This window comes from Tursiops truncatus, chromosome 1 (assembly GCF_011762595.2).
Source record: "Tursiops truncatus isolate mTurTru1 chromosome 1, mTurTru1.mat.Y, whole genome shotgun sequence".
NCBI lineage: Eukaryota > Metazoa > Chordata > Mammalia > Artiodactyla > Delphinidae > Tursiops > Tursiops truncatus.
This window is the reverse complement of record NC_047034.1, coordinates 108,695,362-108,715,037: the sequence shown is the minus strand read 5'-3', so window position 1 is coordinate 108,715,037 and position 19,676 is coordinate 108,695,362. Positions and strand designations below refer to the sequence as shown.

General features: G+C 35.3%; 1 protein-coding gene and 1 long non-coding RNA gene across 3 annotated transcripts in view; one reads left to right on the top strand and one right to left on the bottom strand.

Annotated features, from left to right (window-relative positions):
• Positions 1-19,676, bottom strand: part of COL24A1 (collagen type XXIV alpha 1 chain) — a 392,639-nt gene that overhangs the window by 140,844 nt on the left and 232,119 nt on the right. For both annotated transcript variants that reach the window (XM_073787806.1, XM_073787804.1), the window contains 5 exons: positions 13,582-13,635; positions 12,245-12,298; positions 5,189-5,242; positions 4,859-4,903; positions 4,696-4,740 (listed from right to left, as the gene is read on the bottom strand). In XM_073787806.1, the coding sequence (XP_073643907.1) occupies positions 4,696-4,740; positions 4,859-4,903; positions 5,189-5,242; positions 12,245-12,298; positions 13,582-13,635 (252 nt within the window). The remainder of the gene's footprint in view (positions 1-4,695; positions 4,741-4,858; positions 4,904-5,188; positions 5,243-12,244; positions 12,299-13,581; positions 13,636-19,676) is intronic.
• The window catches only part of LOC141275718 (uncharacterized), a 40,356-nt gene continuing 20,888 nt past the window's right edge, over positions 209-19,676 (top strand). Inside the window, exon 1 of the long non-coding RNA XR_012323967.1 lies at positions 209-4,923. This is a non-coding gene — a long non-coding RNA (uncharacterized lncRNA). The remainder of the gene's footprint in view (positions 4,924-19,676) is intronic.

The following is a 19,676-nucleotide window of genomic DNA, read 5'->3' as shown; positions in this document are numbered from 1 at the left end:
CTACAGAAAAAACTATATTTAAAGAAGAAATGCTAATTGTTTCCACTTCCAATATTGGCCAAGTTGCTCCTATCAAACCAATCTATATAGAGATAACTATAAACCCAAGATAAAATATTAAAAAGGAAAGATATGAAAGCACTGAAGAAAGACCAAAAATAGGCAGGAACTAGAGTAGTAGGGTCTACACTTGAAAGAAGGAATGACACTAGTTGAGTTTCTGATTTTTTTATATGGCTTTTAGCCAGATGAGAAGCCATACAAGATGATTAAGATAAGGTAGGATAGAAACCTTCAGTCTTATTGGCATGTAGGACCCTAGGGCAGAATTTGAAGTGACCATAGATGGTGAAAAGTGGTGAAAGAAAGAGCCAAAGAGGAGCCTCAGATTGCAAATATAAACTCTGCTTATAGCTCTTGCTGACACTTAAGGTTTGTATTGGTATGGTAGACTCCAAGTAGCTCAGACAAGGCTAAAAGAACTTAATAGAGATTTCAGCAGCCACCTACCACAGAGGAGAGAAAACTTGGAGTTTTACCAGTCAAGTTAACTGCCTGCCAAGTTAAAAACAAAACAGTACTCTTCAAAGAAATATAACAGACTTTAGAGTCACTAAAATGAATCAGTCAAAATGTTCAAGATACAATTCAAAATTATTAGACAGGGAAAATTTCCCATATTTATAAGAAAAGGAAATTAATGGAGACCAAACTCAAGATTACAAAGATGTTATTATGTATCACATGATTTTAAAGTAGTAAGTATAAATATGCTCAATAATGTAAATAAAAATATACTCATGATGAATAAACAAATAGGAAATCCCAGAAAAGAGCATTTGTAAAAAGAAACAATGACAATTATAGAGCCGAAAATTAAATATCCAAATAAAACTTAAAAATACAATATCATAAATAAAATTTTATTGAAAGGCTTAACAAGTTAGAGAAGATAGATTCCGGTTTCCCAATTGGAAAAAAAAAACAAACAAACAGGAAAAAGAAAGATTGAAATAGGAATGAACAGGGCCCCAGGGATCTAAGGTAATCAAAATGACTAACATATATTTAATTAGAATACAAGAAGGAAAGGAGAGAGAAAATGGTGTAGAAAAAAATATCCTAAAAAAAAAGTTGAAAAATTTCCAAATTTAGTGAAGGCAAATTTACACATGCAAGAAACTCAGCAAACATTAAGCTGGATAAATGTGAAGAAAATCCATCTAGACACATCACAGTCAAACTACTGAAAGACAAAGATAAAGAGAGAATCTTGAAAGCAGCCAGAGAAAAATGATATATTATATGCAGGGGAATAATGATAAAGATAAGTGTGAACTTCTCATCAGAAATAATGCAGGCCCAAAATAAATGGCATGTCATCTTTACAATGCTGAATGGAAACAAACAAACAAAAAACCCTGTTGACCCAGAATTCCATAACCAGTGAAAATATCCTTCAAGAATAAAGGTGAAATAAAGAAAAATGAAGAGAATTCATCACTAGAAGAACCTGACTATAAGAAATCTAAAGGAAGTTCTGTAGGCTGCAGGGAAGTATACCACTTAGAAATGTGCATCTGTAGAAAGGAATGAAGAGCACCAGAAATAGTAAGTTCATGGATAATTTTAAAAACCACTACTTTCCTCCTAAATATCTCTAATTTATGTTTCATTTATATTAAAGTAGAATTTTAACTTTGCAATATGGGGTTTATAACTTATATAGATATAAAACAAATAGAGCATATAAGACAGGATGCTGGTAAACAGCCCTCTATGGCTGCAAGTTTCTTACAATTATGTTAAGTATTACTGTATTAACTCTAAGTAGACAGAGGAAAGTTACAATGTGATCCCTAAACCACGGGTTGGCAAACTACAGTCTGAGGGCCAAATTTGGACCATCACCTGATTTTGTATATAGTTTTTTTTGAATAGTCATGCTCATTGCTTTATATACCATCTATGGTTACTTTCACACTATGATGACACTAGAGCTGAGTAGTTGTGACAGAGACCATACGGCCCACAAAGCCTGAAATATTTTGTGGCACTCTACAGAGAAAGTTTGCTGACTCACGACCTAGAATAACCACTTAAAAGTAATAATGAGAAGTAGAGCTAAAAAGTGAATAGTTAAATTAGAGTGGAGTTCTCAAAATCATTCAGTGCCTGAAGAAGGCACTGCACACCACCACTGATGCCACGACAGAGGAGAAACAGCCATAAAAATGGTAGACCTAAATCCAACCACATCAATAACTACATTAAGTGGAAATGGAGCAAACACTAATTAAAAGGCAGAGGTTTTTGGAATGAATAAAAAGGCAAGATCTATCTTTAAGACATTCACTTTAAACATCAAGGCACAGATGGTGTGAAAATAAATGAATGAAAAAGATATGCCATGCAAACAGTTAGAGAAACTTACATATCAAATAAAGTAGATTTCAAAACAAACAGTATTATCAGGGATAAGAAGTATTACCAGAGATATAGAGGAACATTTTGTAATGATAAAAGGCTCAGTTGATTGGGAAGACATAGTAATCATAATGTGAATACTCTAAAAATAGTTTCAAAATACATAAAGCAAACTCTGACAGAATTAAAGAGAGGCACAGACAAATGCCAAATCATAGTCGGAGAATTTAATACCCTTAACTCATCAACTGAAAGAATACCTAAATAAAAATCAGTAATGTATGAGCTGTTATAGTTTTTATAAGATCTAGAAAACTAAAAAGTTACTCAGGCTTTATCACCTTAATAACACAATGAATCATATCCTTTCTTCTTGATTCGCCCTTTGAGTCAGATATACGTGTGGATGGAAGGCAAGTATAGGAAACAATGTTGGCCCATAGACAAATATACTTCTCCTGTTTATCTGGACTAGCAGAGTACTATATGTGTTACCAATTTCCTTGTAATACCTAGCTTTAGAATTATGACAGTTTAGAGATGTATCTTTATTTTACAGATGAAGAAAATATGATCCAGACAGCTAACCAATCTAACCAAGACTATACAGCTATTAGGAGTGTGCACTAGAACAAAGGTCAATCTGATCTCCAGTGTATCTTTCTATTATACAGCACTACCTGCTTGTTGACAGTGCATAAATAATGAGAGATGCTGAGATTACCGTGCAGGATCAAATAAATCTTTGGGGCATCTGGATTTTTTGGATTAATTGATCCAAGCTTCCCTCAGATCTCAAAATTCTCTTTCAGTTCGATCAAGACCGAGGAGATAATGTAGATATAAAGTTAAGTAAACCTCAACAACTAGTATTAACCCATGATCAACTGTCCCTCACTAAGGTAACTTTACTCTTCCGGTAGTCTATGAAACTTGTTTGCCATAAGCTACCGTTACAAAATGGTTCTAGTAACTTTTATTTGATTGAGAAAATCAAATATCAAATTTTACATTTATCCATGCATATCTGATAGGCTGAAAATGAAGGTAAAACTCTAAGGAGTGTCAACAATGTACAAAATGAGTAAGTAATTTTATTTCTCTTGGCCTCAGTTTTCTAAAGTAAGAGGAATGGACCTGATAAATTCGAAATTTCTCCACTCAACTATAACATATTGGTTTTGTATACAGTGTAGCAAAGTGGAAAGAATCTCCAGAAACACCATTTACACTGATATAATAGAAACTTAGATGATGAATATTAATACTCAAGGAATGTTCTTTGGCGATGACGTCAATTAATAATATAATGTCACACACAAGTTCTTTCCCTGGATACAGTCATTTTTCTCTTTTAAGTCTCTGCTACTTTAGGTTTGACCGTTGGTAAATATAATGCTATTATGGGAAACAACCGGCAGGGGGCAGCAGATTTCATAGAGGAACAAGTAAATGCAGTGACATTAGTGATAATTACTACAGCAGCTAAAACATTTTTGTCCTCTCCTTTTCTGACTCTTCGGTTGCAGTGTATTTAAATTATGATCTAATTTAATAACTTTAAATTATACATATATATATGACAAATCAAAATGTCATTAAAAATTATGATTACAAATGGAATTAAAAACCCATATATCCAAGCTCATGTGCTCAAAATTATATATATATATGTGTAATATATATGTGTGTGTGTATATATTTCTTTCTTAAAAAATACACTTTACTCCCCCTCAGTTAGTGATGATAACCACAGAACTTGTGTTCCAGAGAAGAAATTATATAATTCTGAGATTTCTGATGGTAGGAAAATATTTAGCATTATATAGTATTAAAAACTCTTAGAGCAGTGCCATGGGAAAACATGATGACACACATAGCTCCACACTCCAAGGGTGCAAACAACACTCAAGGTGAGTTAAAATGAAACTAGGCAAGAAGCCTCAAAGAAGTTTCTTGTTAGCTTTATTAATATTCTGTCATATTTACATGACATCATACCACTTTATCCTGAAATGGATTTTACAGAAAAACTATGATAGCAGAGGTGAAGTAAAAGTATCAGTTATCACCACCTGTTTATAGATAGGTACAAAAAAGGCCCAGATTGAGTAAGCAATTTGCCTCAATAAAAGACTGACCCAAGGACTGAAGGAGGAAAATAACTTGTATTCTCTTAGTCTAAAATACTGATTACTAAATAAGAGTTGTATCAGAGAATAAAGTGGATAAACTTTGCTTATAGCTTGGCAATTTTTAATTACTTACTTGTTTCCCTTGAACTCCTCTCTCTCCAGGGTTTCCAGTCTTACCCTACATAAGAAAGAAAATGCCTGGGTCAAGCAACCCCCTCCCCAAATATGAATCACACACCAAGAAAAATGGAAGATATTATATGTTCATCTTTAATGTGAAATATTTTACTACTTACAATAAGACCATAAGGCCCTCTTTTTCCTTGATCTCCTTTTTCACCCTAACAAGAATCAATACCAGGTGAGTTAATCAGAATGTGAATTATGGTCTTATACATACTAACATACACTCACATACCAAAAAATAAGACATCAAATACATAGTTCAATAATAAAAAGAATACATTTCTGTGTGTGTAGTAAAAACTTTATGTATGTTTCATACTTAAACTAAGAAAAAAATTAGAACCATACTTTTATAAGGAAATACATCATTGTTTAGACAGGTAGGACATGTGGGCTCAAAAATATTTCACTGTGTATGAAATGAGAAAATAAGTGATTACCTTGGCACCTTGTATACCTTGTTCTCCTAAGACACCATCTGGTCCTCTTGGTCCCTAGAGATGGAAAAAATATCTTGTTGTTAATTTTAAATGTTTCTTTTTTACTGTTATGCATCCTTACAAATGGAGACACTGGACTCTTTTTTAGTTGAAAAACTCCTTTTGCTTGTTTCTGTGCCATAGACACAGTAAAGACTACAGCTGAGTATATGGATGGACCCATGGGCATGGGAGAATCAGGCCAGTGTTTTCAAGATTTAATGCCAAATAGTAAATCAGATGACCACAAAAACAGCTGATTCAGTTGTTGAGGTAGCTATAGCATAGGTTTGTTACTTGAGTATTTTGTTTATCTTATCCTTTACTCTGCAGAAATCCAGGATTTATTCTAAAAATAACTCTAAATTGACTTTAAAGTGGCTGGTTTGTTTGTCCAAACAGTCTTCCTAAGTTTTATATTTTTGAAATGGAACTCTTCTCATCACTTTATTAGAAAAAGAATGCTGACTGCACTGTTCCCCGCTATGCACCTGCTTGACAGCTGAAAGATGGCAAGGGGCACAGAAAAGGAATAGAAAATGTTGCTGGGAATGTTCATGTAAATTTAAAACTTCTCAGCTATGTTGCTATCAATATTAATTCAGTAATTAGTTATGAAGAAGCATTAGTTGCAAAAGTCATTCTCTAATGAAAGAGGACAGTATATGTTCCTTGCCTAATTATAACTGTCCTTGGAAGATCTTAAAGTCCTTTGCAAGGGAATTAATTTAATTCTACAACCATTAACTGAACATATACTGTGAAAAAGGCACTGTATTAAGTGTTATGGGAATCCACATTATGAGATAAGGTAAATTATATAAATAACTATAAAATAGGCAGAGATACTGTGTGTTAAGGGCTAAAGGGATCAAAGGAGGGAGAGAGCTTTCACACGTTTGTAAAGGGAATGAAGATATTATTTTGACAGTCAGAAATCATGCTCTAAAAGAAATTCTAGATGGAGGCATAGTATGAGAAAAGGGTAAAGAAGCACGAAAAAAGATACTTAAGAATGAAAAAACTAGTTTGTTTAGCTGAGCTGGTGATTAGATGGAGTATTTTTTTAGTATTTCTATACAAATAAATAATTGTGAAAAGACTGGGATTTAAAACGTGAAGGACTTGAGTTTATATTTGAATCAATAAGCAATGAGGAAGTGCTGAAGATTTCTATACAAAACAGTGATACAAATCTCCCAATACAACATGCTGATTTGAAGAAGTCCCGTAGGCTTCAATATCTTCTATTGTATCCCATCTGAGGCCAGCTTAGTTTAGCTTTATCCTATTAAAAAGCCGCTTACTTCCGGGAAGATCCCACATGCCGCGGAGCAACTAAGCCTGTGCACAAAAACTACTCAGCCTGTGCTCTAGAGCCCGCAAACCACAGCTACTGAGCCCGCAAGCCACAACTACTAAAGCCTGCGCACCTAGAGCCTGTGCTCCGCGACAAGAGAAGCCACCGCAATGAGAAGTCCACGCACTGCAACGAAGAGTAGCCCCTGTTCCGTGCAACTAGAGAAAGCCCACGTGCAGCAGTGAAGACCCAATGAAGCCAAAAATGAATAAATTTGAATAAATAAATTTAAAAAAAAGAAATGAAGGAGAAGGTATCACTACAGACCGCTGAGACATTAAAGGGAAAATAAGGGACTACTATTGATAGAAACAACTCTTCACACATAAATTCTACACCTTTGGGGTAAACTGATCCATTCTTCAAAAGCAAGAACTCAAAACAGGTCAAGGACAAAGAGATTCTTTGCATAACTTTGTATCTATTAAAGAAATTGATTTTGTAAATAAAAACCTTCTGAAATAAAAATCTCCAGACCACCCCCCCCCCCCAAAAAAAGAAAAAAAACAACCCTGCTTACTGTAAACAGGACTCTCTTCCTGGGTGCCCTTAGGGTAAGTGCATACCCTGATCCTCTTGGACACATCCACAGGATTGGAGAGTCACACTCCATGAGGATCTATAGCTCCACTGGGCATACTATAGCTAAAGCCATAGCTCTAGCCTTACAATTTCTGTCTATACTTAAGGTACTCCATGATCTGTCCCCAGTTTACTTTTTGATCCTATTTTCCCATAAAAGACTGCAAAACTAAGTTAAAGTATTAACGTACAGGACCTTGAATGTCAAATTGAGGAGTATGGACTTAATAGATAAGTGACTTTCAAAGTGTGTTGTTGTTCATTCAACAAACATTTACTGAGTGCCAACTATAAGGCCAGGTATTGTTTTAGCCCCAGAGGATACAGTAGGGAGAAGAGACGAATCCCTGAATTTATAAACAAGCAAATAGATATATAAAATTAAAATATAAAATGACTATAGATAGTCAAGTGTAATGAAGAAAAATAAAGGAGGTTAAGGGACTAGAAGGAGTCCAAGGTGGGGGCCCCCACTTTAGATCAGGGTCTGAGAAGGCTCTCTAAAGTGACATGTGGGTAGATCTGAAGGAGCTGAGACTGCAGGCTATGCAAATAACTTGGGGAAGATCATTCTGGCAGGAGAAATAGCAACTGCAAAGGTCCTGAGGTGGGGGCTTCCTTGGAATGTTTGACAATTAAGTAACTGAAGATGGAAAAAAAGAACAATGTTTAAAGGATGACTCTGAAGTTTTAAGTGCAAAGATCCCTCAGGACCTTGCTCCAATAATCACCTTCATCTTATCAGTAACCTGTATTGATTCTCTTTCTCCAGCACCTTCTATGCTTATTTTCTTTTTTCTGCCCTGTAAGAAAACACTTTCCAAATTTTTTTGGAGTAATAACAGAACGTGGCTGAGAAAATATGAAAAGGAATCAGTGGTTAGCATTCTAAAATACCACAGAAAACAAGTAAGATCTAGAAATGTATCCACTGGTAACTAGGCACTTAACTCCTTTGCAACATGAAAGTTCTGACTTTCTTGGATATTTTGTTAGTAAGTAACCAGTGGAATTATGACAGCATTAATATAAAAACAAATTGGAAGTGTAAGCTTGTTTAGGGTAGAAAGTGGGGGAGAGTGGGGAGAAGATAACAATTTTGACTCTAGACAACCAACCACAATGGTAAATCCTCGAAGGCTAATGCTAGAGTTAGAAGTCATTCTGTCTAGGTTTAAAAGTTAGCAGCCATTAAGGATAAAGCTTCAAAAGGCCCCCAAACATAGAGTAATAAGTTAAAAAGAATTTTAAAAATTGTTTGGTCCAAAAATGATTGAAAAAGTCTCATTTCTTAGATAAAAATAAGATTAAGTGGTTGCCTAGATATATATGCAGAAAAGGCTGCACTGAGCTCAGGAAGAAAGTCTCATAATTAACTGCCAGTTTCTGCCTCAGCACATAGATCACCCACTGTCAAGGCTGAACTAGTCTAAACCCTGCTTTGTAAGATGAAGCAACTGAAGCCTGCAGATATCAATATAAGTGAGTCACCTGATTCACATAATGTCTAAATACTTTGAATAACTATGCTTTATTAAGTTTATAATATTTTTTCAAGTGTTAAAAAATAAATAGATGTAATCCTGTTATCAAGTGAATTCAGGCTGAAATAGAGGACGTGAAGTTTACAAAATGAATATTAAACACGAGTAAAATGCTGATTGGTATTATAGGTGAAAGGAACTCCCTCCAAAATTAAGGAATACTTTAGTGATAATCACTCATTTTTTAATGTTTTCCATTAAAAAATATTTTTACTTAAAAGTACTTTCACATTTATTACTTCATTTACTAAACCAGGACTAGACAGGGAAAAACGAAAGAGAAGTTTCTGCTCCCACTGTGATGACTAAGGTAACCACATTAAGTTAAAAAAAAAGTCTAAGTACAACAATTATATTTAATTAAAGGCTATAAAGCCTGAGGTTGCTAGTTAAAGAGGTTAAGGCTGGCAGAACTCTAGGAAAGTTTGGTTTTCTCTATGCTTCAATTAAGGGTTGGTTAATTAGCTAAAAGCTTAGCTTTATCAATATCTGCAAGTTTCACTTTGATATTGGTTGTAGAAGTTATCCCTGGAGTTATTCTTTGACTCCTGAGACATAACAAGCTTCAGGACAAGCTATAAGAAAATTATACAAGCAATATTATAATAGGTACCTAATTGGGTATAAAGTTATTTTTTCTAATACCTGCCTTAAAATCTCTACCTATAAAGCTCTTGAAGAATGTATTCTGGTTAAGTTTTAAAAAAAAATCTAATCTTTTCTTTATCCTCTTTTGGAAAAGTTAAAGTTGGCTACAGGTAACTCTCTCATCAAACAATCTCAAACTACATGAATATTTTCAGCTAATCCTGTTATTTTTTTCAGTTATATAAGGGGCAGGATTACACAACCTTCATAAAACTAGTTAGAAAAATTTTCATAATACTAAGTTGCTTAGGTTATTTCCTGAGATGGCAGGTATTGTTGCTTGTCTGAGCTTTTGCTATTCTCTGTCAATATTGTATGATACTTTAAAAGCCACTGGACTGTAAGTCATTAAACCGTAAAATCCATGTGGTTTAGATCTAAGCAAAAGTTAACCTTGACTCCTCCATGATAGTAAGAGAGTGTTTGACAGACGGTATTATATCAGTAAATGTTAGATAGATGAATGGCAGATGGATGGATAGGAGAGAAGCAGAAGGACAGGCAGACTCCTTGGGTTGTGGTCCTACCATTCATGATGTTTGCATGTTCACCTATGATAATAGTACAAACCACAGGCAGAACAGCAAGGGCACACAAGCACTAGTTTCATAATGAGAGTTCTTTGTGTGGCCTCCTAGTGAAAATGTGCCTAGCTTCTCCTCCAATGTACTGTGACACAGTTGTGTGTCATAAAGTGTTACAGGTGTGCTGGAAATACTGACTCCCTCAGCCTTTGGGGTAGCAAGGAAGGGCTGGGGCACAGGAATTCCCAGCCAGATACTTTTTTCATTTATCCCTGTGGGCTGGACATATATTCTCATTTTTTGTGAGTGAAAAATATTTGAAAGGATATTTATTATGATCACATCTATAGTGGAGAATAGATTGGAGAATGGATTGATGGGAGAAGAAGATATTAGGTGATAATTAGAATGGAACTTCATAATACTATATTCTTTCCCAAATATTCTGGTCTTTAGTTCTTTTTGATATTCCCAATGTTCACTGATTATTTGAAATATTCTCCTATAAAGGAAGCACTTTTGCATTAAACAAAGCCCTTATTTCTAAACAAAAAGACCTTGTTTAGAAAATACTGGTGAACTTTAAATAATTATGAGAAGCCATTTGGGAACAAATCAGTAAAACGTATTTGGAGGATGAGAGGAAAATAGACACCTGAAGAGGTGAGAATTGAAAACAAAGTGTCAAACCAGCAAAGAGTAATAATTTGCCCAAGGATCACAGGGAGGTTAGAAAACTGCAGAGAATATGAACTTTCCATATGACTTATCAGACAGTACAAGTGGTTCAGAAACATATCTTGCTTAGGTACATGGCTTATGCCTGGATAATCAATAAGACCTCAATTACTTAGCTAACCAAAGTAAGTATTTCTGTTTTTTTAAATCTTTCACAAAACTGGTTGAACTTTCCCACTATGAGTAATACAAAGTTGAATAAACACATTTGACCTAACCAAGTACTGAATGCTGGCAGGGTACAGACCACTAAAATGACAGAGTAGAGATCATCTTCCATGAGTTTTTATTTTATTATTTTAAATCTCATTTGGGCTAAAATAGATGTGGCCATCAGGATTATTTGTAGACTGTAAATCCATAAGCCAGAAAGGAAAACTGTTTTTCAGAAAAGAAGTGACAGTACAGAAAAATTTGCTCTCTTTCTTTAATCTTCACCTAAAACACAGCACATTAAATTAAAGTCGTTATTTATTTATTTTGCCTATTTTCTCTTCTTTTCTTTTCTTTCTTTTGGCCATGCTGCACAGCTTGCAGGATCTTAGTTCCCTGACCAGGGATTGAACCTGGGCCACGGCACTGATAGCACCAAATCCTAACCACTGGACTGCCAGTGAATTCCTAAAGTTGTTATTTTAAACTGAGCCTTTTTCTCCCATTTGCCAACTGGAAAATGGCAGTTTAAAAAAAAAAAAAAAACTTTGTTATTTGGAGGCCATGCTTTTAGAATTTTGTAATATTTTCTTCACTAGCTGTAAAAGTCAAGGGAAAGCCAAGGGAGAAAACAGAGTTCTTAAAGCCCACATATTCAAATTAATCAAGGAAAAATACTCAAAAATTCAATAGGGGTATTGAATAAGCATACGGTTTGGAATCAGACACACTAAGGTTTGAATCCTGGTTGTGCCACAGACCTGCGTGTCTACAGTTCATATACTTAAACTCTCTGAGCCCCGTTTTCCTCAACTGTGATATCTGAGATAAATGCCTCTCCTTCCTAGAGTGGTTTTGAGTATTAGGTTAGATGGTATATGTAAAAGTGCCTGGCACGTGACAGGCACGCAATAAATGGTGGTTCTTATTTCTTTAAAGAAAAAAAAAAGGATTTAATGTTTAAAAGACTTAAAGAGTGAAAGGTTTTAATTTAATTCTTATGCATAATTATTAGACAATGATGACATATTACCTCTTATTTACAGTGAATAAACTCTTAGTCATCCTGTGTATTCTTATTCTAATTCTTATCACTCTTATTCTGTCATGCTGTTACTATCCCTTGCTATAGAAGTCTCTTGTGAGTAGAAGAATAATTTAAACATCTTTGTGTTCACAATTCCCCCAAAGAATGAAACTGCAAGTTGGGAATAAGAAAGAAGAATTCTTTGTCAATAAGTGAAATTTCTAAAACACAAAATGGAAAAGTATGGTTTTATAAATACAAATGATTATGAATTACATCTAAATTAATGTAGGCAGGTCATCTAATATAATGAAAACAAGAAAAAACCCAACAACCTCTAAGCATGATCTAGAAGATATAGAGCTATTTTTGCTGAACGCATCACTATTTATGACACCATTTTTTAAAAGGTTAATGCACTTCCTTGATTAGATAACTTACTCTTCGTCCTTTAGGACCTGGACTCCCAGGTGGTCCTCTTGCTCCCACAGGACCCTACATGTTGAAAATTTTAAAATCAGTTATACAATTAACAGGAATGTTACGAGAACAGTAGTTACAACCTTTCTTATGATATGTAATTCTCCTTGGGAATTCTTAAAATAAAACTGATTAGTCTCCTTTAAAAATATGCTTTAATTATTAAACAAATACCATACTACCCTCCCCCAATATTCTGCTTCTGACATACTCTACTATTTGGAGAAATTTAATTTCTAAGTGTTTACACCCTGAAAAAAAATGGGAAGTATTTAATATTCACTGACCACATAGTTTTTAGGATGAGCACATATGGTGGTGGGAGACACAACACATAAGGGAGACACCCACTTAGCCAGTCTGACCAGTCTAATATGCCTGGTCCATCAAAGAAGCAATGGCTACTTTTGCAAGATTTCTTTCTCATTACTCTAGGTACTTATGATAATCCCATTACATAAAAATAGAATTTTTTCTGTTACCATGAAAAATGCCACAAAATTTTCCAAATTTACATGCCACAAAAAAATAGCCCTAAAAGAAGATTAAGTTGTTATTTGTTACTAAGTCAAGTACAATGAATTATTTTTATACCCAATGGTCTCCAGTGTTTAGAAGACAATATTTATTTATCTATATAACACAGGTAGATAAAAACAGTGAACTTTCACAGAATCTCAAATCTATTTCTTATCTTACATGAGTAAGAAGATTGGCAACTGTTCCCTAGATCAGTCTTCCTCATTTTAGAAGTCAATGACACATCTATCAGTATGCTGGAAGATTGGGCTTATCTTCAAAACAGAAGCTTCACAAAACAGCATAAACCATTTCTGATAATAGTTCTGCTTAGGGGATCACAAAGGCTGATATTCTTTACATTTAAGTTCACAATAACTTTCAAATTTTAATAAGCAAACTTTCTCTGTAGAGACAAGGCTTCATTATCTTTCTGTAACCACAAATGGAGTTTTTCAAAACTCAGTTTTTGAATAAAGGTATATTTTCCATGAATTTTATCAGTTTGAGAATACGTGGAAATTTCTAAGAACAACATGTTGGAAATTGTGCTTGTGATTTGTTTGTCCAATAGGTCTAAGCTTGATTACTGACTCTGTTTCCTTATATGTGGTTATTCAAAAGAAAGTTTAGATATTTTTTATTTTAGGTTGCAGAACTATACTATGAAAAGTGAGCAGTAAATAATAGAGCAAGTAGAAGTGAGGAGGTTCAAGATACCATGATATATTCTAGAGTGTTTTGCATTGACTGGGAAGAGAAGTCTTTTCTATACTTACAGGTAATCCCAGTGGACCCATGGCTCCTGGAGCCCCAGGAGGACCTGGATATCCCTATAATTTAAGCAAAAATATGAAAGACATAAATTCTCCATCACATCTAATTATTTTCATTGAAGACAAACAAGTAAATTATAAATAGCAATTAAAAATGATAATGTGATAAGATCTCCCTCTACTATCCAAGAAGTAAGAGGCCACAGGAAATGTTCCAAAGATAGACAACAGAAATAAAAAAAGTTTACATAGAAGATGGGTACACTTTTATTAGAAACTCTTTGCCTAGAAATGAAATTTGCTAGCCAGAATCACATATTATAACCTACTAAGAAGAGAATATTCATCTCACATCTCTGCAGGTTGTGTTATGCTATGAATAGATGCATATTATGTTATACAGATTGTGAAACCATATCATTTTCAGATGTCAGGGAATTCAATAATTAAGAAATGTGGGGCTCTCCAGGGGACTCGAAGACCAGCAGCCGTGTGGCTGACTGAGTCTTCGTGCTCTGGCCGGGTGTCAGGCCTGTGCCTCTGAGGTGGGAGAGCCGAGTTCAGGACATTGGTAGACCAGAGACCACCCGGCTCCATGTAATATCGAATGGCAAAAGCTCTCCGAGAGATCTCCATCTCAACGCTAAGACCCAGCTTCACTCAAGGACCAGCAAGCTACGGTGCTGGACACCCTATGCTAAACAACTAGCAAGGCAGGAACATAACCCCACCCATTAGCAGAGAGACTGCTTAAAATCATAATAAGGTCACAGACACCCCAAAACACACCACCGGATATGGTCCTGCCCACCAGAAAGACAAGATCCAGCCTCATTCACCAGAACACAGGCACCAGTCCCCTCCACCAGGAAGCCTACACAAACCACTGAACCAACCTTAGCCACTGGGGAAAGACACCAAAAACAATGGGAACTACAAACCTGCAGCCTGTGAAAAGGAGACCCCAAACACAGAGAGTTAAGCAAAATGAGAAGACAGAAACATACAGCCGATGAAGGAGAAAAGTAAAAATCTCACAGACCAAACAAATGAAGAGGAAACAGGCAATCTACCTGAAAAAGAATTCAGGGTGATGATAGTAAAGATGATCCAAAATCTTGGAAATAGAATGGAGAAAATACAAGAAACATTAAACAAGGACCTAGAAGAACTAAAGAGCAAACAAACAATGATGATCAACAAAATAAATAAATTAAAAATTCTCTAGAAGGAATCAATAGCAGAATAACTCAGGAAGAAGAATGGATAAATGACTTGGAAGGTAAAATAGTGGACATAACTACTGCAGAGCAGAATAAAGAAAAAAGAATGAAAAGAACTGAGGACAGTCTCAGAGACCTCTGGGACAACATTAAATGCACCAATATTTGAATCATAGGAGTGTAAGAGGAAGAGAAAAAGAAAGGGACTGAGAGAATATTTGAAGAGATTATAGTTGAAAAATTCCCTAATATGGGAAAGGAAATAGTCAATCAAGTCCAGGAAGTGCAGAGTGTCCCATACAGGACTAATCCTAGGATAAACATGCGAATACACATATTAACCAAACTATCAAAAATTAAATACAAAGAAAAAATATTAAAGCAGCAAGGGAAAAGCAACAAGTAACATACAAGGGAATCCTCATTAGGTTAACAGCTGATCTTTCAGCAGAAACTCTGAAAGACAGAAGGGAGTGGCAGGACATATTTAAAGTGATGAAAGGGAAAAACCTACAGCCAAGATCTACTCTACTCAGCAAGGATCTCAATCAGATTCAACGGAGAAATTAAAACCTTTACAGACAAGCAAAAGCTAACAGAATTCAGCACCACCAAACCAGCTCTACCACAAATGCTAAAGGAACTTCTCTAGGCAGGAAATACAAGAGAAGGAAAAGACCTACAATAACAAACCCAAAACAATTAAGAAAATGGGAATAGGAATATACATATCGATAACGACCGTAAATGTAATGGATTAAATGCTCCAACCAAAAGACATAGACTGGCTGAATGGATACAAAAACAAGAACCATTTATATGTTGTCTAAAAGAGACCCACTTCAGACCTAGGGACACAGACAGACTAAAGTGAGGGGGTGGAAAAAGATATTCCATACAAATGGAAATCAAAAGAAAGCTGGAATAGCAATACTCATATCAGACAAAATATACTTTAAAATAAAGACTATTACAAGAGACAAAGAAGGACACTATGTAATGATCAAAGGATCAACCCAAGAATAAGATATAACAATTGTAAAAATTTATGCACCCAACATAGGAGCACCTCAATACAAAAGGCAAATGCTAACAGCCATAAAAGGGGAAATCGACATTAACACAATCATAGTTGGGGACTTTAACACCCCAGTTTCACCAATTGACAGATCATCCAAAATGAAAGTAAATAAGGAAACACAAGCTTTAAATGACACATTAAACAAGATGGACTTAATTGATATTTATAGGACATTCCATCCAAAAACAACAAAATTCACTTTCTTCTCAAGTGCTCATGGAACATTCTCCAGGATAGATCGTATCTTGGGTCACAAATCAAGCCTCAGTACATTTAAGAAAACTGAAATCGTTGTCAAGTATCTTTTCTGACCACAATGCTATGAGACTAGATATCAATTACAGGAAAAAATCTGTGAAAAAACAAACACATGGAGGCTAAACAATATGCTATTAAATAACCAAGAGATCACTGAAGAAATCAAAGAGGAAGTCAAAAAATACCTAGAAACAAATGACAATGAAAACACGACGACCCAAAACCTATAGGAATCAGCAAAAGCAGTTCTAAGAAGGAAGTTTATAGCAATACAATCCTACCTCAAGAAACAAGAAACATCTAAAATAAATAACCTAACCTTACACCTAAAGCAATTAGAGAAAGAAGAGCAAAAACCCCCAAATTAGCAAAAGGAAAGAAATCATAAAGATCAGTTCAGAAATAAATGAAAAAGAAATGAAGGAAACAACAGCAAAGATCAATAAAACTAAAAGCTGGTTCTTTGAAAAGATAAGCAAAATTGATAAACCATTAGCCAGACTGATCAAGAAAAAAAGGGAGAAGACTCAAATCAATAGAATAAGAAATGAAAAAGGAGAAGTAACAACTGACACTGCAGAAATGCAAAGGATCATGAGAGATTACTACAAGCAACTATATGCGAATAAAATGGACAACTTGGAAGAAGTGAATAAATTCTTAGAAAAGCACAACCTTCTGAGACTGAACCAGGAAGAAATACAAAATATAAACAGACTAATCACAAGTACTGAAATTGAGACTGTGATTAAAAATCTTCCAACAAACAAAAGCCTAGGACCAGACGGCTTCACAGGAGAATTCTATCAAACATTTAGAGAAGAGCTAACACCTACCCTTCTTAAACTCTTCCAAAATACAGCAGAGGGAGGAACACTCCCAAACTCATTCTACAAGGCCACCGTCACCGATACCAAAACCAGACAAGGATGTCACACAGAAAGAAAACTACAGGCCAATATCACTAATGAACATGGATGCAAAAATCCTCAACATAATACTAGCAAACAGAATCCAACAGCACATGAAAAGGATCATAAACCATGATCAAGTGGGGTTTACCCCAGGAATGCAAGGATTCTTCAATATATGCAAATCAATCAATGTGATAAACCATATTAACAAATTGAAGGAGAAAAACCATATGATCATCTCAATAGATGCAGAAAAAGCTTTCAACAAAATACAACACCTATTTATGATAAAAACCCTCCAGAGAGTAGGCACAGATGGAACTTACCTCAACATAATAAAGGCCATATATGACAAACCCACAGCCAGCATCATTCTCAGTGGTGAAAAACTGAGACCAATTCCTCTAAGATCAGGAACAAGACAAGGGTGTCCACTCTCACCACTGTTATTCAACATAGTTTTGGAAGTCTTAGCCTCAGCAATCAGAGAAGAAAAAGAAATAAAAGGAATCCAAATCAGAAAAGAAGAAGTTGAGCTGGCACTCTTTGCAGATGACATGATACTATACATAGAGAATCCTAAAGATGCTACCAGAAAACTACTAGAGCTAATCAATGCATTTGGTAAAGTTGCAGGATACAAAATTAATGCACAGAAATCTCTTGCATTCCTATACACTAATGATGAAAAATCTGAAAGAGAAAATAAGGAAACACTCCCATTTACCACTGCAACAAAAAGAATAAAATACTTAGGAATAAACCTACCTAAGGAGACAAAAGACCTGCATGCAGAAAAGTATAAGACACTGATGAAAGAAATTAAAGATGATACAAACAGATGGAGAGATATATCATGTTCTTGGATTGGAAGAATCAACATTGTGAAAATGACTATACTACCCAAAGCAATCTACAGATTCAGTGCAATCCCTTTCAAACTACCAATGGCATTTTTTACAGAACCAGAACAAAAAATTTCACAATTTGTATGGAAACACAAAAGACCCCGAGTAGCCAAAGGAATCTGGAGAAAGAAAAACGGAGCTGGAGGAATCAGGCTCCCGGACTTTGGAGTATACTACAAAGCTACAGTAATCAAGACAATATGGTACTGGCACAAAAACGAAATTATAGATCAATGGAACAGGATAGAAAGCCCAGAGGTAAACCCACGCACATATGGTCACCTTATTTTTGATAAAGGAGGCAAGAATATACAATAGAGAAAAGACAGCCTCTTCAATTAGTGGTGCTGGGAAAACTGGACAGCTACATGGAAAAGAATGAAATTAGAACATTCCCTAACACCATACATAAAAATTAAGTCAAAATGGATTAAAGACCTAAATGTAAGGTCAGACACTATAAAACTGTTAGAGGAAAACATAGGCAGAACACTCTATGACATAAATCACAGCAAGATCCTTTCTGACCCAACTCCTAGAGAAATGGAAATAAGAACAAAAATAAACAAATGGGACCTAATGAAACTTAGAAGCTTTTGCACAGCAAAGGAAGCCATAAACAAGACGAATAGACAGCCCTCAGAATGGGAGAAAATATTTGCAAATGAAGCAACTGACAAAGGATTAATCTCCAAAATTTACAGGCAGCTCATGCAGCTAAATATCCAAAAAACAAACAACCCAATCCAAAAATGGGCAGAAGACCTAAACAGAAATTTCTCCAAAGAAGACATACAGATGGCCAAGCAGCACATGAAAAGATGCTCAACATCACTGATCATTAGAGAAATGCAAATCAAAACTACAATGAGCTATCACCTCACACAGGTCAGAATGGCCATCATCAAGAAATCGATAAACAATAAATGCTGGAGAGGGTGTGGAGAAAAGGGAACCCTCTTGCACTGTTGGAGGGGATGTAAATTGGTACAGCCACTATGGAGAACAGTATGGAGGTTCCTTAAAAAACTACAAATAGAACTACCATACGACCTAGCAATTGCTTTACTGGGCATATACCCTGAGAAAACCATAATTCAGAGTCATGTGTCACAATGTTCATTGCTGCACTATTTACAATAGCCAGGACATGGAAGCAACCTAAGTGTCCATCAACAGATGAATGGATAAAGAAGATGTGGCACATATATACAATGGAATATCACTCAGCCATAAAAAGAAATGAAATTGAGTTACTTGCAGTGAGGTGGATGGACTTAGAGTCTGTCATACAGAGTGAAGTAAGTCAAAAAGAAAAAAATCACAAACCATATGCTAACACATATATATGGAATCTTAAAAAAAAAAAAAAGGTTCTGAAGAACCTAGGGGCAGGACAGGAATAAAGATGCAGATGTAGAGAATGGACTTGAGGACACCGAGGGGTTGGAACGGTAAGCTGGGACGAAGTGAGAGAGTGGCATAGATTTATATATACCACCAAATGTAAAATAGCTAGCTAGTGGGAAGCAGCCGCATAGCACAGAGAGATCAGCTCGGTGCTTTGTGACCACCTAGAGGGGTGGGATAGGGAATGTGGGAGGGACACAAGAGGGAGGGCATATGGGGATATATGTATACATATAGCTGATTCACTTTGTTATAAAGCAGAAACTAACATACCATTGTAAAGCAATTATACTCCAATAAAGAT